The 22,757-nt window shown below is 38.1% G+C and overlaps 1 protein-coding gene and 1 pseudogene across 1 annotated transcript; both read right to left on the reverse strand.

Annotated features, from left to right (window-relative positions):
* Nucleotides 1–2,968: 2,968 nt before the first annotated feature.
* Nucleotides 2,969–3,520, reverse strand: atoh1b (atonal bHLH transcription factor 1b). Its single transcript, XM_088343849.1, has one exon. It carries the CDS (start codon nt 3,500–3,502, stop codon nt 2,969–2,971), a length of 534 nt encoding a protein of 177 aa, XP_088199975.1. The 5' UTR covers nt 3,503–3,520.
* Nucleotides 3,521–8,567: 5,047 nt separating this feature from the next.
* LOC148359994 (U2 spliceosomal RNA) lies at nt 8,568–8,705 on the reverse strand (annotated as a pseudogene).
* Between the last annotated feature and the right edge of the window lie 14,052 nt (nt 8,706–22,757).

The following is a 22,757-nucleotide window of genomic DNA, read 5'->3' on the forward strand; positions in this document are numbered from 1 at the left end:
AGCAGGTACTCATTTTTTCTAGCGGATGCCCATTTTTCCAGTAAATGCTATTTTTAGTATAATTCAATGTCTGGCATTGGAGCAGGTAGCAGTCCGGGAGAGAGTAGGACAATTTTGGCAGCCGGCACACCACAGTAATTACATACCGTCTCGGCAGCAGATGGCGCCAATGTAATGGATTTTCAACCGGTTGTTTGGAACCGATAACGCTCTATAATTGGATGTAACCAGTATTTTTTAGGAACAATTTTAAATACCAGTATACTCTGTACTGCTGAAATCTCGCGAGCGGGCTAAAAACGGGTTAAACATGACCGAAATACAATTTGTACATATCCAAACCAGACTTACACACATTACAACTCCATGTTTCTTTTTATTGTACAAAAAACAATATGGAGAGACCGATCATAAGATAATAAAGTGCAAAAATAAAAAGGCCCCTGAGCGGTTACTCTGACTAAAACATTCCAGAATTGTTCATCTCCAAAACCAGTTCTAGGGAAAATCTGTGAAGTAGACGCCTATAAACTCTTATAAAATTAAATACTCTATTATACTTTAAAACAAAATATCAAATATTTTCTACAGGCTCGATCATTTTTAAACAAATAAGAGTACTCTATTATTCCTTTTACAAATAACGACTGTGCCGTCAAATAATAAATGTAATTAACAATGTGAACTGGAATTGAGACTGTTTAGCCAATCAGAATGAAGAACACAATGAAGTACTGCATTCCAAGTTTTTTTTTCGTCACTATATTGTTGTGTGCTCAACTCTTAAAGGGGACAGTATGCATTATTTAAACACGAAACGTCGCTGTATTGTGTAATGCAACTTTAAATGAGTGTTTGAAAGCACCGGGAAGCTACGGGGTCTGATAGTGACCAAAAAGCATTGTTTTACTTTAAAACATTGGCCATCGTTTTGTGAGGTTTTTTTGGAGTACTCGTAGCAGCAAGATGGCGGGCAATTAGGTCAGCTTTCTCTAGGTGAGCCTCATGTTGAGTCAAATAAGAATAAAATTTCACAAATGATAGGTATTTTGAAAATCGAATGTTCAAGATTATTTGTTTACGATTTAAATTGATATATTTTTATTAACAAAATACTTCCGATGTACAGCCCCCCTACCAGGGTTGGGTAGTGTTATTTTAACTTGATTACTTTCAATTACTTTTGGATTACTCCAATACCAAATATGCTAATAAAAGACAAAAGAAACTAAATATAAATAAAATGATGACTCACAACACGTGGTAAGCTTTCTCTCCTGGCTTTGATCTCTTTGATCTCCGGCAAAACTAAGATAAAATGCACAGAAACAAAATGAAAATAAATCCAAACAGCTTGCCAACATCATTGTTGCCGTTCCATGTGTTCTGTTACTCCCCAAGCCTGCACAAAATTTAGTAATTTTATTCATACTTAGTTTCTTTTGTCTTTTATTAGCATATTTGGTATTGGAGTAATCCAAAAGTAATTGAAAACAATCCAGTTAAAGTAACCCTACCCAAACCCTGCCCCCTACTAAGAGGCGTTCAATAATACACAAAGTCTCTTACGTTTATGGACGACCCTATTTGTATAAGCCTTTTCGACTTGTGAATTTCATTTGTGCCCAGAATATTCTGTAATATGCTGCTCTCTCTGCATTTAATTCCCATTTGTATGATAGTTCATATGTGTTTGCCAGTTTTTAGAAGTCTAGGGCAATAATGACAAAAGTTCACTACAGCCCCTTTTTATCCTCCAAAAACGTGCAATTAGAACCATACACAGGGTAAGATATCGAGATCATACAAATATTTTATTCCTGCTGTCCCAATTATTAAAATTGGATGATTTAGTAAAATCTTTCACTGCTCAACTGCTATTTAAGGTCAACAAAAACATAGTGTCAGAAAACATCCATAAATTATTCATTCGGAAAGAGGGAAATTATAATCTAAGGGGCTGAAGTGAATTCATAATCCCAAAGGTGAGAACCACCAGGAATAGTATGTGTGTGTCTGTGTGTGGAGTCAAACTTTGGAACAATTTACAAGACGAGATCAAACAATGTCCAACTATTCACTCTTTTCAATTTAAATACAAAAAAACATTACCGGCAGAATACAGAGATGAAGAAAATGGGGTATGAGTGATACGAGAGATTGGGAATAGACAACTATGGTTTGTTGCTATTGTTATATCATAACTGTTATTATTAATATTATTACTATTGCGGTTATATAATTAGTGTATTTAATAGGGAAGATGAAGGGGTAGGGAAAATCTGCTTCTTACTACCCCTTTTCGAACATATTATGTAACATTATTTTGTTGTTGAGTTATTGTTTTTGTTCAGTTTTTATTTTATTTTATTGTTCGAATAAAGTTTTCATTCATTCATTCTTAAATCAATGCTTTTCATGGAGTTTTTGGCCCATCGGCACTATGTTTTTGTTGACCTTAAGTAGCAGTTGAGCAATTTTAATAATTTGGACTGCAGGAATAAAATATTAGTATGATCTCAATATCCTACCCTGTGTATGGTTCTAATTGCACGTTTTTGGAGGATGAAAAGGGGCTGTAGTATGTAAATATGGCCCCAGACTTCTAAAAACTGGCAAACACATATGAACTATCATAGAAAAGGGAATTGAAAGCAGAGAGATCAGCATATTACAGAATATTCTGGGCACAAATGAAAATTCACGAGTCGAAAAGGCTTATACAAATAGGGCCCTAAATAATACACACTGTCCCTTTAACCAACTCTGTTTTCAAAGGAACATTTCACGAATTATTTGTAGAACTCCAACACAAAAAATTGCTCCACAGATGAGATAGAAAAAAAGTACTCTATTATCTAAAATGTAACGTATATATATATATTTTAAATTATCAAACGACATTCCATTGATTTCATAGGCTCGTATAGAAAAGTATAGAATCCAGTTTCTGCTCCATTATCTCCAGTTATCGTTCACTGGGCGGGGTTTTCAAACGTCCCCCGGTTTGAGTCTCCTCCACGTCACTCAGGTGACTCGATTCTCCATCACTGCAGTGGCAAGAGTTGCTTCCACCTCGCCCACTTTTGCTCCCGAGTGTTATGCGCTTGGGTTCTTGCTCAGTCCTCCTGCAGTTCTTATCCTGGTTTTGCACAACACCGGCCAGAAGCTCCGAAAGCTCCGTGATGTAAATCTGCGCCATTTGCAAAGTGTCGTACTTGGATAGTTTCTTCTCGTTTTCCAGCGAAGGGATGACGCTCCGGAGCTCGTCGAAGGCTTTATTGAGGCCGTGCATCCTCCTCCTCTCGCGTGCGTTCGCCGCCACGCGCCGGTGCCGCTGAGGGCCAAAGTGCGAAGGAGAAGAAGGAGGTGGAGGCTCCTCGTGTGCGCAACTCGGCGTCTCCGGCGTCGGGAGTAATGCGCGCAGGGAGTCGGTGCACATCCAGTTTTTAGGCTCCTCTGCGTGTTGGAACCAGATTGGCAGCTCGGTTTTGGTGCTCATGCTGGAAAGTTGTCAAGTTGTTTTGCGATTCTGTGCCAAGTGTGCAACTATTTATAGGAGTTAACCCCACCCCACCCCACCACCGTCCGCCCTTCTTTTAATGTCACTGACTTTTGACAGAACGCCCCCCATCCCCCCTACCTCCAATGAGCCTGACAAAGCAATCTCACAAAGTCCTTTTTTGGGTGTGATCTATTGTGCATTGGAACTCAATAGCCAGCTTATTATTTACACTGCACAGAAGGTAAACGATTGTTATCTCATCTCATTAGCTGCACCGCTTATCCTCAGTAGGGTCGCGGGGGTGCTGGAGCCCATCCCAGCAATCATCGGGCAGTGGGCAGGGGACACCCTGAACTGGTTGCCAGCCAATCGCAGGGCACACAGGGACAGACAACTCACTCGCTCATTCACACCTAGGGACAATTTGGACCGGCCAATCCACCTGAAATGCATGTCTTTGGAATGTGGGAGGAAACCGGAGTGCCCGGAGGAAACCCACGCAAGCACGGGGAGAATATACAAACTCCGCACAGGTAGGCTGGTAGCTGGATTTGAACCCACACAGGAGGTTCCCAAGACATGAACTGTGCCGCACATGCGCCGCCGCCGTGCTGCCTTTCCGAACATATAATGCAACGTTATTTTGTTGTTGAGTTATTGTTTTTGTTTGGTTGTTGAGTTATTGTTTTTGTTCTGTTTTTATTTTAATGTTCAAATAAAGTTTTCATTCATTCATTCAATGAGCCTGACAAAGCAATCACACAAAGTCCTTTTTGGGTGGGATCTATTGTGCATTGGAACTCAATAGCCAGCTTATCATTTACACTGCACAGAAGGTAGACAATTGTATGAATCATTTAATAGTGTGCCCCACGTCGAAGAAATAAACCGCATACCTGTCAACCTGTACGTTTTTGCCGTACAAAGTACGTTTATTATGCATTTTAAGACGTGTACGTCGTACAAGGAAATCTGTACGGAAAAACGCAAATTTGTCAATTATGGGTACCATCCGGTATACACCGACTATCACGAAACGGCAAATCAATCAAGACAAACCATTTCGCCGCGGTAGCCTATATCTCGGTTTCGTTTTTTTCGTTGCAAACGAAGCGAGCGGTTTGATGTTACTGTGCGCATGCATCTGCCGCCTGGGTATTTCCCATCATGCATCATTCCGTGGTAGTTGTGTAGTGAAAGGAAGTCCGTCTCTTTTTAGAGAGCCAGCTTTTTCAGCTCAACTCATTAAAGAGAGCCGGCTCTCAAACGGCTCTATCGATTTGATGCATTATATTACGAATAATGATGTTGTATAAGAAGTTAAGAAAAAAAGGAAGTATAAAAGGAAAAAATTAAAAAAGACAGGTTTGTGGTTATCCCTTTAATCAGTATATTGCCAACAATAATTTAATGCAGAAAATGAATTAATAATTTGAATAAGAAAATGTATTATTCTACTTAATTATATTTGCATGTATTTTTTCTTTCTATAGTGAACGTCCAAGCGACTTCATTTTTGAACCTTTTTTATAATAAACCTCATTCATGTCGAGCAACTCAGTATCTCACAACAAAATGTTAATGAACTATATATATAATATCACGAAACACATGTAGAATATAACATGTTAAACTACATAAATAAACACGTTTGAAAAAAAACATATGGTGTAAGATTATTTAGTATTTTGTAAGGGAAAATACAACAGTTTGTAAGGGCATAGAGCTCTGGAGGTTGACGGGTATGGATGACCTACTGTGCATTGGAACTCAATCGCCAGCTTATTATTTACACTGCACAGAAGGTAGACAATTGTATGAATCATTTAAAAGTGTGCCCCACGTCGAAGAAATAAATCGAGGCCCGGGGGCCAATTGCTTCCTGCGGGAGGACTATTTGAGGCCCCTGCTTTGATATGAAAGTTTAAAGGGACAGTGTGTATGTGTAAGCCACCTGGTGGTAAAAAAGTTAAACTCAACTTTATTTATCTTTATAGAGCATATTATTTTATGAAATGTTTATTATGTTAGCACAAAACAATACAGGTTACTTATACAAGCCTTAAACATACTTATATAAACCTTGAACATACAAAATATAGCACTGAAGCAACTTACGAACACATTAAACTTACGAACGATCGTCCGGAACCTAACTGTTTCATAAATGGTTTTTTTACTGAATGAAGGTTTTCTTGTACCACTAGGAGCCACTAAATATTACACACTGTCTCTTCAAGATAAATAATTTTTGTCGTCTGCCTTTTTTAATTAAAGTGAGGTGACATTTATTTGTATACCCCTTAAGTATCTCAAAAGGCCCCTAATTACACCGTCCCCTGATCTGAAACCGACATGTGGGCAAGGAAAAACTCAAAACCTCAGCACGAGGAAAATGAGAAATCTTGAGAAGGGGCCTCACAAGTGGTAATCCCCTCATACCAGGATGACCAGGGTGCAATAGATTTAGCATTGGGTAACAGTACACAAACATAGTGAAAATCAATAAAAAACACTAACAATATGTAAAACATGCTCCAGGTCCAGACGCTGGTCTGCTGAGTCATCTCAAATGGTCCTTCTCAGCCAGGCAGTCGGAAAAAGACAGGAAAATAAAAATATGAGGTGGGCATCAATCATAAGCTATTGAATAGAAGTGGGTCTTAAATCTAGATTTAAAAACTTCCACTGAGGTTGCAGATCTTATCTCCGGAGGCAGAGCATTCCACAGCACGGGGCCCGGATGGAGAACACTCTCGAGCCTGGAGATTTCTTCTTGGCTCTTGGAGTCACAAGTAGAACAGCATTTTTCGAGCGGAGGCTCCGTGCAGGAACATAGGGGGAAATCAAATCAGAGAGCTAAGAGAGGGCAAGTCTATGTAAACATTTAATTTGCTGAGTTTCTAAGGTATTTTCCCTTAAATTTTTTCACGTTTTTTATTTCATATTCTAATCCTATTTCTTTTTTTCTCGATATTTTCAATCTATAGTTTTTAAAGAATTTGCTTTCACTTTCAACCTTTATTTTTTTCAAATAAATTTTTCCACACTTTATTTTGTTTAAGATTCTTTTCTATTCCTGAATAAGTGATTTGTTTCTAATTTTTTATTTGTGTATTTATTTTCTTTAGATTTCTTTTGCACCTTTTATATTTTTAAGGGTGGTGTCTTTTGCATGCTTTCCTGAATAATTAACGTTTTCATATTATTTTTTTTTATTTTTTCCCCACCTTTCACATTATATATTCATTCATTAATTTGTTTATTCTATTAAGGGGGGGGGGGCAACTGTTTTTTGTATTTTTTAATGTCAATTACCCCTCCATTTTTTGTTTCTTTAATCTAGATTAGGACATTTTTTTCCTGAATAATTTGTTAACATTCTTTTTAGAAACACAGGGCACAATATTACAAAACCAAACTATAACCCCATGAAAAAGGGAAAAAAACGTTAAAAAAGCTCTAAAAACAAACTTAAATAACCAGAAAACTAATAAAAATATATTCAATAAATTACCCCCAAAATCGAAAATAATAATATCTTATTTCTTCCTAAAAATTTATGAAAAACACTGTGAATGATAATACTTATATTTTGTTAACGAAACACATACTGCAACTAAGAATTAAAAAATAAGTGTATTTTTAAGAAATGATTAATTAAACTCACTTGTAAATGTTAGGGCTCATTTGGAATAAAATACTCTTTATTATTGTCATTAATTACAATGTAGTATACATCATTTACAACAAGAAGTAGCCCTCCAGGATAAACATGTAAATACGATGGAATCATATTAAAAATTGGATAGATAGGCTATAATAAAAGAACGAATTAGGATTTTATTTTGAACATGAGAAAACAAAAAAAAAACGTTAAAAAAAACCCAATGTGAACGTAACTTGTCTGAAAAGGAATAGGAAGAAGCATATACGTATTTGATTCTACCCCTCTTCCTTAATAATTGTTTTTTATCACTAAAAATCAACTGACAACTGACTGTTCTGCGGTGTATTTTTTCCATCCTATGAAAATCTATCTTTGAACCTGCTGACTTAGGGGGTCAGCCCCCAGGCAGCAGGACCACCATGAGTGTCCTGATCTTTGCATTAAAAAGACAAGGTACAGGAGCTTGAGCCTGATACCTCCAGCATAAAAACTCCCACTTGTCTGCCCTAACTATGAGTTGTGCAGTTATGTCTATTTTGTGTTTTTATCAAAAGTTATCACCTTTTGATTATATCTCTATTTAGTTTGTGTTTAATATTCACCATCATCACCAACATATTTTTTCACCCTATTGATTTGTTTATAAATATAGATCTAGATTGGAATGAATTTGTGTAATTTGATGGTGACAGCAATATATATTATATAGAATAGAATAGAATAGAATATACCTTTATTGTCATTGTTACAAAATGGGTTAACCTATTGTGACAACAAAATTGGGCATGACACTCCAGTTTCACACATTTACAGTGAGGTAAAAAAAACAAGAAGATAAAAGAACAGAGAAGATAAGGTTATAAAACAAGGAGGATGAGGTTATAGTAATAATTTACACAATATTTACACAAGAAATGTCAGCATGCAGGATGTTACATACAGTTTGGTGTCGTAAAATATATATAATCACAAGATTGTGTTTTTGTAGACCGTCCTGAAATATATGTACATCAGAAAATATTTCATTCTGTAATTGACTTACTGTAAATTCCGGACTATAGAGCGCACCTGATTATAAGCCGCACCCACCACATTTTAAGAGGAAAACAGATTTTGTACATACACAAGCCGCACCTGTATATAAGCCGCATGCGCCCACATTTAAACATGAAACACAGAAAAAAATGAACCCAAACCCGACTTCAAGTCCCGCGATTGAAACTAAATGGGGTTTTGGGGTTTTTAAGGGTTATTGATCTATCTTCGTTATTCATTATCCATTATCCGTTATCGGTCAGTTCATAATACGCTACAAAGCCTAGGAGCCGGGACACTTACTCTCAGCCAAAAGGCCAAGCTAAGGTCCTAGTCCTAAAGCCATGCTGCGATCATTGCGAATGCACCGTTCCCGGAGGTACTGCAATACCGGGCCGATGCGTGGAGTGGACAGAGCAAGCTCATATTCCATCTCCGAAATGCAAAAATCAAAGATGGTGACTTCATAGAAAGTACACAAAAGGGCCAAGCTAAGGACCTAGCACATCAAAGTCACCAAAAGGCTAAATGTCCTTCATTGAAGTCCACAGTCCAACAATCACAGCCGGCAAAATGAACGGAAAATGATACCTGTAGTTAAGGTTTGATGCAGACCTGCAGAGTCCAGGTCCCGTTGAAAGTAATCCAAGGAAAAAAGTGTGTATTTCCAAAAGTAAGGGTGGGAAAAATATATCAGATGAACACATTTACTCACGCAACTCCTTTTTTTTTTAACCAACTTTTTACCTCCTCTTCTTTCCTTGTCTGTCCCTCACCTTTAGCGGTCCCCACTTAAACTCGGTACCCCGCGTTTGTTCCGCCCCTCATTTTTTGTTCACCCGTATCAGAATAAGTGTCTAAAATAAATACAAATAAATACATTACAAGAATATACAGTTGCAAATACATATTATACATGGGTTACACATATTTACGAAAAAAGACGGTACACCGAGAGAGTTTTCAAAGCTTTAATAATAATAATATAGCTTTGACAGGGCAGTTAATGGTAGCAACACTCGAGCGCCGCTAGCGTGCGCTAGAAAAATTACATAAATTGGCCGCATCACTGAATAAGCCGCAGGGTTGAAAGTTAGGGAAAAAAGTAGCGGCTTATAGTCCGGAATTTACGGTATTATGTTTTGTGAGATTTTGGATGAACTGAGTAAGAAAAAAATGCTTTTTTTCCTCCCCCAGTCATCTCATTCCAAAGTGGTGATCCAACAAGTAAAAGCTGGAAAGGAAAAGACGTTTTTTTTAGTTAAAATTGCCAAGCGCCTGTCACGGCACTTTGTGGAAAATGGATTTGGATTCATTTCTCATGCTTGTTAATTGGCCCTCAAGGCGGGTTACTTCTCAAACAAATTGTAAAGACTATTTGCAGAAGAATAATAAAAAGGAGCAGGTGGAAGGCAAAGACACCCGGAACACCTGTCTGTGGAAGAGCCAAGAACGCTGATAAGTAAAGCCTTTTATGGACCATTATATATATCAGACGTACCCGCGGCATACTGTACGGATTTACAGGGACAGTGTGTATTATTCGACCACTAGAGGTCGCTGGTTATTCATTTTATTGTGTCGTGCAACCGAAGAAGAACACAAACTATGGAGACTCAAAGTGACTAAACTACACGATTATTCCTCGCATTTTTTTGCTGAGCCTTTTGCGTGGACTTTGGGTAACGTTAGATGCAAGCTGTCAGGTAGATTCAAATAGGGAGGAAAGGACGAAGGGTGGAAACAGAAAGAAAGAAAGAAAGAAACAACGAAAGAAAGACAGAAAGAAAGAAAGAAAGAAAAAAAGAAAGAAAGAAAAAAAGAAAGAAAGATAGAGAAAAAGAAAGAGAAAGAAAGATAGATAGATAGAGAAAAAGAAAGAATAATAGAGAAAAAGAAAGAAAGATAGAGAAACAGAAAGAGAGAAAGAAAGAGAGAAAGAAAGAAAGATAGAAAGAAAGATAGAGAAAAAGAAAGAAAGATAGAGAAAAAGAAAGAAAGAAAGAAAGAAAGAAAGATAGATAGATAGATAGATAGATAGATAGATAGATAGAGAAAAAGAAAGAAAGATAGAGAAAAAGAAAGAGAGAAAGAAAGAAAGAAAGAAAGAAAGAGATAAAGAAAGAAAGAAAGAAAGAGAGAAAGAAAGAAAGAAAAAATAAAGAAATAAAGAAATAAAGAAATAAAGAAATAAAGAAATATGAAATAAAAAAAGAAAGATAGAAAGAAAGATAGAGAAAAAGAAACAAAGATAGAGAAAAAGAAAGAAATATAGAGAAAAAGAAACAAAGATAGAGAAAAAGAAAGAGAGAAAGAAAGAAAGATAGATAGATAAAGAAAAAGAAAGAAAGATAGAGAAAAAGAAAGAGAAAAGGAAAGAGAGAAAGAAAGAGATAAAGAAAGAAAGAAAGAAAGAAAGAAAGAGAGAAAGAAAGAAAGAAAAAATAAAGAAATAAAGAAATAAAGAAATAAAGAAATAAAGAAATAAAGAAATAAAGAAATAAAGAAATAAAGATAGAAAGAAAGATAGAGAAAAAGAAACAAAGATAGAGAAAAAGAAAGAAATATAGAGAAAAAGAAACAAAGATAGAGAAAAAGAAAGAGAGAAAGAAAGAAAGAAAGATAGATAGATAGATAGATAGATAGATAAAGAAAAAGAAAGAAAGATAGAGAAAAAGAAAGAGAAAAAGAAAGAGAGAAAGAAAGACATAAAGAAAGAAAGAAAGAAAAAATAAAGAAATAAAGAAATAAAGAAATAAAGAAATAAAGAAATAAAGAAATAAAGAAATAAAGAAATAAAAAAGAAAGATAGAAAGAAAGATAGAGAAAAAGAAACAAAGATAGAGAAAAAGAAAGAGAGAAAGAAAGAAAGAAAGATAGAGAAAAAGAAAGAAAGAAAAAGAAAGAAAGATAGAGAAAAAGAAAGAAATAGAGAGAAAGAAAGAAAGAAAACAAAGAAAGAAAGAAAGACAGACAGAAAGAAAAGAGGATAGCAAGGAAAGAGGATAGAAGGAATGATGGAAAGAAAGATAGAGACATAGAAAGTAAGAAACAAAGCAAAGAAAACTAAGAAGGAAGAGAATTAAAGAGGAAATGAGGCAGGGAGAGAGAGACGAAAGAAAGAAAGCAACCAAACGTAAGGGTAAGGCCAGGCGGAAGTGAGGAAAAGAGGAAGGGAAAAAGAAAGCTAACGAATGGGAAGACAAAAAAGAATAAATACATTTAAGAAAGGACTGAGGGGGAAAAAGAGGAAGGGGAGAAAAGAAAAAACTTCTAGGGTTTCAAGTTTTGCCCCCCAACTAGGGTTTAAAACCTCTTCTAGGTTTCCCAGTTAAGGTTTCAAGCTAGGGTTTAAGCTCTTTTAGTGTTCCAAGCTTGGGTTTAAAGCTAGGGTTTTGGCTCCCAACCAGGGTTTAAAAATTCCTTCAGTGTTCCCTGCTAGGGTTTCAAGCTGGGGTTTTGGGCCCCAACTAGTTTTAAAGTGCTCTTAGGGTTTACAGCTAGGGTTTCAAGCTAGGGTTTCAGCCCACGACAAGGGTTGTAATGCACCTTTAGGGTTTCCAGCTAAAGTTTCAGTCCCCAACTAAGGTTTTAAAGGGCTTCCAGGGTTTCCAGCTAGGGTTTTGGGCCCACACTAAGGTCTTAAAGTGCTGCTAGGGTTTTAAATCTTTTCTTGGGTGTAGGTCCCCCACTAGGGTTTAAAAGCGCCTCTAGGTTTTCCAGCTAGGATTTCAAGCTAGGGTTTCTGCCCCCTACTAGGGTTTTAAAGCGCTTCTAGGGTTTTTATCTAGGGTTCTGCCCCCACAACTAGGGGTTTAAAGCCTGCACTAAGGTTTTAAAGCTCTTCTTGGGGGTAAGTCCCCAACTAGGGATTCGACGCGCCTCTAATTTTTCCAGCTAGGATTTCAAGCTAAGGTTTCTTCCCTTTCTATGGTTTTAAAGCGCTTCTAGGGTTTTTATCTAGGGTTTTGCCCCCACAACTAGGGGTTTAAAGCCCACACATTGGTTTTAAAGTGCTGCTAAGGTTTTAAAGCTCTTCTTGGGTGTAAGTCCCCAACTAGGGCTTCGAAGCCTTTCTAGGTTGTCCAGCTAGGATTTCAAACTGTGGTTTTGGGTCCCAACTTTGATTTTAAAGTGCTCTTAAGGTTTACAGCTCGGGTTTTAAGCTAGGGTTTCAGCCCACGACGAGGGTTGTGATGCACTTTTAGGGTTTCCGGCTAAAGTTCCAGTCCCCGACCAAGGTTTTAAAGGGCTTCCAGGGTTTCCAGCTAGGTTTTTGGGCCCACACTAAGGTTTTAAAGTGCTGCTAGCATTTTAAAGCTCTTGGGTGTAGGTCCCGAACTAGGGTTTCAAAGCGCTTCTAGGTTTTCCAGCTAGGATTTCAAGCTAGGGTTTCTGCCCCCTACTAGGGTTTTAAAGCACTTCTAGGGTTTTTTTTTACCTAGGATTTCGGCCCCCCTGCCCCCAACTAGGATTTTAAGGGGCTTCTACAGTTTTCAAGTATAGTTTTAAAGCGCCCCCAGGGATTTCAGTTTTAACGTGCTATTAGGGTTTTAAAGTCCTTATTGGGTGTAGGTCCTGAACTAGGGTTTCAAAGCGCTTCTAGGTTTTCCAGCTAGGATTTCAAGCTAGGGTTTCCGCCCCCTACTAGAGTTTGAAACCATTTCTCGGGTTTTTATCAAGGGTTTTTGCCCCCTCCCCCCAACTAGGATTTTAAAGGGCTCTACAGTTTTCAAGTATGGTTTTAAAGCGCCCCTAGGGGTTTCAGTTAAGTTTTTTTCCGACCAACAAGGGCTTTAAAGCGCTTCTACAGTCCCCAGCTAAGGTTTCAAGCTAGGGTTTCATTCCCCAACTAGGGTTTTAAATGTGGTATTTGAAAGTCAGTGTACAAATACAGAGAGAGAGAGAGAGAGAGAGAGAGAGAGAGAGAGAGAAGAGAGAGAGAGAGAGAGAGAGAAGAGAGAGAGAGAGAGAGAGAGAGAGAGAGAGAGAGAGAGAGAGAGAGAGAGAGAGAGAGAGAGAGAGAGAGAGAGAGAGAGAGAGAGAGCATCGTTTAAGTGGCTTGACAAAAGGAGCAAGACACAAACTCTTCTAAGCGGGATGCAGAGAAATGCAGAGCAGGTGTCCGGTCATAATACAGAGAGAGAAATAGTCTAAGAAAAACAGAGAAAGAAACTTCTTACTAATTGGATTGTTATTTACTTATTTCTGGTGTATTTATTTAAAAGATAATAACATGGGTATTATTTTATGATTAGATCTTATTTTGTGTTCAAATAATTAAGTAAATTTCTTGTGAGGCCCCTGCACTTAATATTACATTTGTTCAATTACCATTTAGCATTCTTTCAAGTCCAGGTTTCCGATTTCGGGTGGCCCATTTCGGTATCAGCCGTCAGTGTGCGTACGGATACCTCGAAAAAGTCCGTTAAAGGCACCGTTTCAAAACCTTTTAACAGCTCCATCCCGCTGAGGTGACATTTTCGGACAGCGTGGCTCCGCGTCCCCCCCTTCCCTGTCGGGGCCCCCTCCCTGCTGTGAGGCGTGAGTGTCTCCCCCTGCAGGAGGTCAGAAGGCGTTGACCTTGAAAATGTCGCTCGACCTCCCCGCAGCAGATGGGAAGTGCGAGCAGTTTCTGGCGCAGGTCTGCAGGCTGTTGCTCCGCCGGCGGGGCCCGAAGAATGAAATATTCATTTGGCCCCCCGATTGAATGGACTCCCCGGGACGGAGTGTGCCAATTTATTCAAGTCGAAAGCAAGCCTCATTACGCTGCTGGCAGCCGGGCAGCTCACGGTGATTTCTTTTCTTCTTTTAAGTTTTTTTTTGGTTACTGGTGCCCGGTCATGCCAGTCGCACAGACAGCAGATGAGAGAGGAGAGGCGCTTCTTTTGCTGAAGTGCGCGTGCGCGGGGGGCGGAGTGGTGGTTTCCCTTCTCTTGTAATTGATGACCTCACGAGACGTTTTTTGTTTTTTTTTGCTCCGGTGTCAGGAGTCGGACGCGTCGGCGTGAAAGGGGAGCGGCATATGGGAGACGTGGAGACTGGTTTTGCGTCAATGGGACGTGCAGCAGATGATGGGCGGCCATGCGGCACTCAAGTTTGGGTAGTGGGACAGCGGAATGGAGTGCAGACCTCCGCCTTGACTGGAAACAGGCAGGGTTGGGTAGGGTTACTTTAACTGGATTACTTTCAATTACTTTTGGATTACTCCAATACCAAATATGCTAATAAAAGGCAAAAGAAACTAAATATGAATAAAATGAAGACTCACAACACGTGGTAAGCTTTCTCTCCTGGCTTTGATCTCTTTGATCTCCGGCAAAACTAACATAAAATGCGACAGAAACAAAATGAAAATAAATCCAAACAGCTTGCCAACATCATTTTCGTTACTCCCCCAAGCCTGCACAAAATTTAGTCATTTTATTAATTTTTAGTTTATTTTGTCTTTTATTAGCATATTTGGTTTTGGAGTAATCCAAAAGTCATTGAAAGTAATCCAGTTAAAGTAACCCTACCCAACCATGGAAACAGGTTACAAGAGTTCGATTTTCAGGTTAAATGTGTGTCACTTTAAGAGACAAAGATGATTTAACATACCCATATTGAATGTTAGTTTACTCTTTCCCTGTGAAATAGTCTCAGGAACACTTTTGGTTCCATTTTGAAAGTCAGAATTATTTACATATGAAATAAAGAAAAAAAGAAAGAGAGAAAGAAAGAAAGAAAGAAAGAAAGAAAAGAAAAGAAAAGAAAGTAAAAAAAGATATGTGGAAGAACATCTGGAAGAAAGGTGGATAGGAGGATTGGGGAGGTAAAGAGGAGCAGAAGAAAGAAAGAAAAAGTAAGAAAGCTAATGGGAAAAAAGACAGAAAGAAAGAAATGTGGAAGAAAGGTGAAAGAAAGGAAGGTAAAGAGGAACAGAAAGAAAACAAAAGACAGAAAACTAACTGACAAGAAGAAAGAAAAAAAGAAAAGAAAGAAAGAAAGAGAGAAAGAAAGAAAGGATGATGTAAAGAGAATAAAAGGATGATGGAAAGAAAGAAAAAGACATAGAAAGGAAGAAACCAAGCAAAAGAACAAAGAAGGAAAGTTATTAATGAGGTAATGAGTCAAGGAGAGAGGAAAAGAGGAAAAAAGGAACAGAGGAACAGAAAAAAGAAAAAAAGCTAACTGAGGACAAGAAAGAAAAAGATAAAAAAAGAAATACAGAAAGAAAGAAATGTAGAAGAAAGGTGTAAGAAGGGGAGGTAAAGATGAGAAGAAGAAAGAAAGAAAGAAAAAAGGAAGAAAGGAAGCTATCTAACAAGAGAAAAGAAAGAAAAAAGAAATGAGTAAGAAAGGTGGAGGAGGGGGAGGGAAGAGCAGAACAAAGAAAGAAAGAAAATGAATGAAAGACAGCAAACTAACAAGGAGGAAAAAAGAAAGAAAGAAAGAAAAAAAGTAAGTTAGAAATCAACAAAGGATGATGGGGAGATAAAAAGAAAGGATAATGAAAGAAAGAAAGAAAGAAACATAGAAAGGAAGAAACCAAGCAAAAAAACTAAGAAGGAGAGTAGGCAGGGAGAGAGAAAGAAAAAGAGGAACAGTGGAAGAAAAGAAACCTAACTGACAACAAGAAAGAAAAAGAGACAAACAAACAAAGAAAGAGGGAAAGAGAGACATTAAAAGAAAGAAGAAAAGAAAGAAATAATTTATCTGAACGAAGAGAGAAACTGGCATTGTGGGAGGTAGTTCAGCAGATCGCATATTGAAATAAGACCAGGAATCTTTACGACATTGACCAATAGCATCTAAGAGACATAAATCGTCAACACCTCAAGGATTTGTGGAATTTTTCCGCACGCATAATAATTGACATCAAAAATTGATAGTACAGTTGCAAAAAGGCTCTAAAGATGGGCCGAAAAAACAGCTAATTCCACACCCTAAAGCGAAAACTTCATAAGCAGGGGACACCGTATCCCGAATGAATAATTTAAAGTGAAATATTCGGAATAGAAAGACAAATGCTTCCGTCAACTCCCCCGACAGTTTCTTCCGATCTTGGCGTTTGTTCACCTGACGTTTATTGTGTGCAGTTTTAGCGAGTTAGCGAATGGACGGGGGCCAAACGAGCCGTGTTTTTTACCACAACCGTGCTTTCGTTTTGACAGCTCATCTCTCAGCTTAGCAGCTTTTAATGAAGAGAGATCGCACGATTACGAGCGATAATGGATCCCCGGCGAAAGGGAGGCTATGCCCTCTCCGAGTCAGCCGTTCCGAAGGTTACAAAGAGAAGTTACGCTGGTTATGTACAGTAGCTTGTTGCGCTAAAGTCGTGTTTCCCAAGGAAATTTGTGGGAGGACAAGCTAAGGTAGAGGTAAAATTGGGCCAAATAAAATCCATATGTATATCCAGTATATACAGTGTTGTTCAAAATAATAGCAGTGCAATGTGACTACCGTAAATTCCGGACTATAAGCCGCTACTTTTTTCCCAAACTTTCAACCCTGCGGCTTATTCAGTAATGCGGCCAATTTATGTAATTTTTCTAACGGCCGCCAGTGGCGCTCGAGTACAAAAGGTAAGATTTAGACCGGTGGAATATATGTGCCGAGGAAGACTGCAACTTCTTAGCCTGTGCACAAATCAAATTAACGTAGACATATCCTCATCATGCATATTGCAAAAAGAAAGGCACATGACGCAACTTTCAAGCTAAACGCAATCGAGCAGTCCGATATTGAAGGAGACAGAGCTATCGCACGTAGACTTTGCGAGCGTGATGCTAGTGTGTCTTTGAATAAGGGAGTGTGGAATGACGCCTATATGACAAAGTCTCTTTCCCATCCTGAAGGAAGACGACTTTGATGACGTCAGTTATAAGGAGGAAGACGAGGACGGTTTATCGTGCTTACTTCAAGTACGGTATGTTTTTTTAACAGAGCTGTTTACTGAGTAGCGAGCATGTTGCTAGTAGCGTTTTGCTACCCTTCACAGGCACGGTTTGGGATGAAAGTTATAATATTATTATTAAAGCTTTGAAAACTCTTTCTTTGTAAATATGTGTAACCATGTATACTGTAATATGTATTTGCAACTGTATATTTTTGTAATGTATTTATTTTAGAAACTTATTCTGATATGTTTTGCACAAGCAAATGAGAAAGAATGGGCGGGGCAAACGCGGGCTGACGGGAAGTGGAGTAAAAGTGAGACGTGTTTGTGGACACGGCCGACAATAGTGGATATATATTTTTCCCACCCTTACCTTTGGAAATATACACTTTTTTCCTTGGAATACTTTCAACGGGCACCCGGACTCTGCAGGTCTGCATTGAATCTTAAGTACCGGTACCATTTTCTGTTCATTTTGCCGGCTGTGTTTTTTAGGACTGTATCGGGTATGGGTTAATTTCGTGTTTGTATTGCGGGTTTTCAATGTGGGCACATGCGGCTAATATACAGGTGCGGCTTGTGTATGTACAAAATCGGTTTTCCTCCTGAAATGGGGTGGGTGCGGCTTATAATCAGGTGTACTCTATAGTCCGGAATTTACGGTAACCAGAATATCTCAGATTTTAGTATATTTTTTATTGTTACATGCAAGTTACAACAAGTTACCAGTTGGTGCAGTAGATTCTGAGAAAACAAACGACCCAGCATTCACAATAGACACGCTCAGAAGACTGTGCAATTGGGCAAATAGGACATTTGTGTAAAACGACCCCCAAACTCTGAATTTAAACCTCAGTACACATTGAAGACAGTGAAGCATGGTGGTGCAAGTATCGTGTTCTGGGCATGTTTCTCCTCCTCTGGTGTTGGACCCATTTATCGCATACCAGGGATCATAGATTTGTTTGTGTATGTTATGGTCATGCCCTTGAAATGGGTGTTTCAACTAGACAATGACCTCAAACACACCAGTTTTGTTTTCAAACCAATACAATTAATGTTATGGAGTGGCCAGCCCAATCCCCAGATCTCAATCCAATCGAGCTGGCTGATATAAAAATGCTGTTTGTGAAGGAAAACCAAGAAAAGTACATAAATTGTGGAACGTTGTTAAATAATCATGGAGTCAAGTTGGTTGACTCTATGCCACACAGATGTAAAGCAGTTATAAATAAAAAAAACATGGTCATGCAAATAAATATTAGGATTGCTAAATCCTACCTTTTTGGGGAAATACAAAATAGTTTTGAGTTTGTACAGTCAACAGCAGACACAACTATTTTTCGAACACAACCCTTTGAACTATTCGCCAAATTGCAGTCTTCGGAGCGTGCCTATTATGAATGCTGGGTTTTGTTTGTTTTCTGACATTCTAATGCACCTACTGGCATGTAACAATAAAACATACAGTGGAACCTCGGTTCTCGACCATAATCCGTTCCAGAACCCTGTTCGAAAACCGATTTGGTCGATCACCGAAAATCGTTTTTCTCATTAAAAGTAATGTAAAATCGTTTTAATCCGTTCCAACACCCTGAATGTTTACCAAGAACGTAAACATGAAGGTAACCCAGGCTAATCGTACGTTCGCGTTAGCGTAATCTACGAAAGATTACGCTAACATGAACGTGTAAAAATAATAAAAAGGATTATGAATAGGATTTCTTACCTTTGTGGTGGACGGTGGGGAGAGAAGAATCATCAAAAGTTTTTCAACCTCTTCCAAAACTTGCGTCAGTTGCTTGCTTATAGCGCTAACTTCCTTAGCCGCATCACTCGATTTCACAGCCTCCTTATTCTTTACTATCGTACTGATAGTAGATTTAGCCATGCTGTATTCACTAGCAACATCGGAAATTTGTACACCTCTTTCATATTTAGCTATTATGTCTTTCTTAAAGGCAATAGTTGGACGAACAACTTGTCTTTCTTCACCTGTCCTGCTTGCACCGACCTTCTTCGGAGGCACGATTAGGGGCTAAAACACCCGTACGCCGCTCAGCATCGCACCCTAGCGTACCGGCGTTCGAACTCCGATTTTTTGACCGAACAGCGAAGCAAGAATTTCTCGAAATTTTTGGTCGAACACCGATTTGTCCGAACTGAGAGGCGTTCGAAAACCGAGGTTCCACTGTATACTAAAACCTGAGATATTCTGGTTAATGACATTGCACTGCTATTATTTTGAACAGCACTGTATAAATAAATACATATACAAATATGATGAATGAAAACTTTATTTCGAACATTAAAATAAAAACAGAACAAAAACAATAACTCAACAACAAAATAATGTTACATAATATGTTCGAAAAGGGGTAGTAAGTAGCAGATGCTTATTGTCCCTAGCCCTTCATCTTCCCTGTTAAATACACCAATTATATAACAACCATAGTAATAATATTAATAATAACAGTTATTATACAACAATAGCAACAATAACAACAAACCATAGTTCTAGACGCACTATTCGCAATCTCTCGTATCACTCATACCCCATTTTCTTCATCTCTGTATTCTGCCGGTAATGTTTTTTTGTATTTAAATTTGAACACGTGAATAGTTGGACATTGTTTGATCTCGTCTTGTAAATTGTTCCAAAGTTTGACTCCACACACAGACACACACATACCTTTCCTGGTGGTTGTCACCTTTGGGATTATGAATTTACTACAGCCCCTTAAATTATAATTTCCCTCTTTCTGAATGAATGATTTATGGATGTTTTCTGGCACTATGTTTTTGTTGACCTTAAATATATATTTTTTTATTAAATCATCCAATTTTAATAATTTGGACCGCATTAATAAAATATTAGTATGATCCCAATATCCTACAATGTCTATTGCAGCACCATCCATTTTATAATATTACGTACTTTTTTTTTTAATATTACTTAGGTTTTATTTAAATTTAAAGATAATTTATTCTTATCCATCCATACTTTTAGGTTAATTAATTCACAATTAATGCAGGTCACCAAATCAATATAGTTATCATTTGAATAGAAAATGTTAGTGTCGTCTGCAAATATTACTAATTTTAATCGTTTTGAAACATTAAAAATATCAATAATATATAAGTTAAATTACTTTGGACCCAGGATAGAACCCTGTGGTACTCCACACCAGATGTCCAAGTATTCAGATGACAACTCTCCCATTTTCACATATTGCTTCCTTCCTGTAAAGATACTTTAGTTTGTACGTGTCTGATGTGTGTTTTCCAGCTTAATTTATTGTACCAATGTGTAAGTATTACTTGATAAATTACACATTTCATCACTGTTCATATACATTTTCAAAGAACAAAACTTAATAGCGAAAAACCGAAGCAATGACAAAGTAAAACCATCAAGCAGGCGCGACCAAATCGGCGACTTCTCTATTTTCTTCCAATGGCGGACGAACCAGCGAGAGGTCAACCGTGTTGTGGGTAATTAGCTTCACGCACACACATGCAACCCCCTGAAGGCAACGGGGGTGCTACGTTTTTTTCCTTCCCCGGCACATACATTACACATTATAATGCAAGGAATCATTCCGCACGCAAATTAGCACAATTAGCGGCCTCATTAATACGGTTCAAGGGAAGTTATATTATAGGCGTGGTTAGGCCTCATTAGGTCCGTCGAGCTAATCGACGGAGTAAAAAACGAAATTTATTATCTAGTCTATGGAATCCTCTGTTTGTTTCAATGTAGAGAGCATTTTTATGGTTTATCTGTTGTGTGGAGGTTGTGGCATTGTTAGCATTTAGCTTTAGAAACAAGGTCATCTTAAATAAATGGTACTACGAATTTATTTTCAGGGTTTTATAATCAGGGAGCAGCAACAATAGACTTACTTAAAGTATATATACCGTATTTTCCGCACTATAAGGCGCACCTAAAAGCCTTTATTTTTTTCAAAAGTTGACCATGCGCCTTATAATACAGTGCGCCTTATTTATAGATCAATTATAAAATTGCAAAGTTTTCCAACTAACTTGCAGCCGCCGACTAGATTTTCCCCCGAACGCCAAGTAGTACGCGGTGTATGCTGGGATTTATTTACCGGCGTTTCATTGGCTAACCAATGTGTCAATCATCATTTGAATCGATCACTATTGGCTAAAGTTATTCGGAGGTCAAGGGGCGGTTCCTTTTTATCATTTACAGGCTGGCATTGGCTTAAACGGCGAAACAAAGCCTGCAATTGGCCGAAAAAGATGAATGCGTATAGCATGTGGCTGACGGCATAGAGAAAGCATTTTTTTCTATTCTGTATTTGTAAATATTGTATTCTCCTGGATTTACTACCCTCACGGATATAAGAGGACATTGGCTGCACATTATTATGAAAACAACGACTTCGGTGAGCTACTCCGGGTTTCATATTGTCCTTGTATCTTGTTTCAGACTGAACTCGATGTTTCGGTGATAAGCGGTGCAGATAATGGATGGAATAGAGTGTCTATTTTTAAATTAAACTCAATTCCAAGTGTTTATTGTCATATGCACAGTTAAGTTGCGAGCGAAAAAGAAAATAGATACTAAGGAATGGTTAGCATTTCTTGAATCCCAAGACTTTAACCTTCCGAATGATGGAACGATGCATTTGAGTGACATCTTACGGACACCGCATCCGCACGTGTTCTCGACACGTATTTGCGTCTTTGCAAGCTTTGGGAATGTTAAGGGGGTAATAAGTTTGACTGAACTATCTGACTGTTTTGTCCACGTTCCCATTGTAGCGCTTTATAATCCGGTGCGTCTTATGTATGTCAAAAATAGGACCAAAAACTATTTTTTCGGGGTGCGCCCTATAACCCGGTGCGCCTTATAGTGCGGAAAATACGGTAATTATTTTAGGCGAATTTACAGTAACCTAAAACAGAAAAGTTAAACTCAGTTTAGCTCTGGGACCGGATCTAGACTCTCTATTCTGATGCGGGCCACATCAGTAAAGCAGGGCCGTCGCCCCGCAAACACACATAACGCCCAAAAGAAATCGGGTCATGGGAAAAATGTTGTTGTGTTGCATGTTACAAAAATTAGCATAACACAGATGGATTAATGTTAAAGATTCCATTCTTCCCTTTACTTAACGTACAAATTTGTCGTCACTGTCATGTGCAAAACACTTGTCCCTAACTCTAGGGTTAGGGTTTAGAGGTTAGGGTTATGGTTTAGGGGTTGAGTTTAGGGTTCAGATATACGTTTAGGGTTAGGGTAGGGTTAAGAGTTCTAATCAGGGTTGGAGAGGTTAGGGTTATTCATTTTTTGACCCAAATATTTACTTTAGAGCCTTGTATTGTGGAATGAACAATATTGTCACAATTAAATCAAAATCAGGAAAAATACAAAATAAGGATGCAGGATTGTGAAAAACAGTTACAAAAAGTGTGTTGGGTCTGATTTTACAAAATAGATAAATGAAACAAATAAAAGAAATCTTCTAAGCGCTCCAAATGCGGGTCACCAACCTATTTGTCGCTGAGATCTACATTTTTGTTACTGATTACTACTAAGGGCTACGGGTTGCTTATGCATTTCTTAAATAACAGCTTATGTTATTACTATGTTATTACTATGTTACTAGTATGTTATTACTATGTTATCACTT

This window comes from Urocampus carinirostris, chromosome 9 (genome assembly GCF_059441175.1).
Source record: "Urocampus carinirostris isolate Australia breed hairy pipefish chromosome 9, RoL_Ucar_1.0, whole genome shotgun sequence".
NCBI classification, from domain to species: Eukaryota; Metazoa; Chordata; class Actinopteri; order Syngnathiformes; family Syngnathidae; genus Urocampus; species Urocampus carinirostris.

Coding starts and splice junctions, on each gene's coding strand:
- atoh1b (XM_088343849.1), bottom strand. CDS start 3,502: ATGAGCACCAAAACCGAGCTGCCAATCTGGTTCCAACACGCAGAGGAG.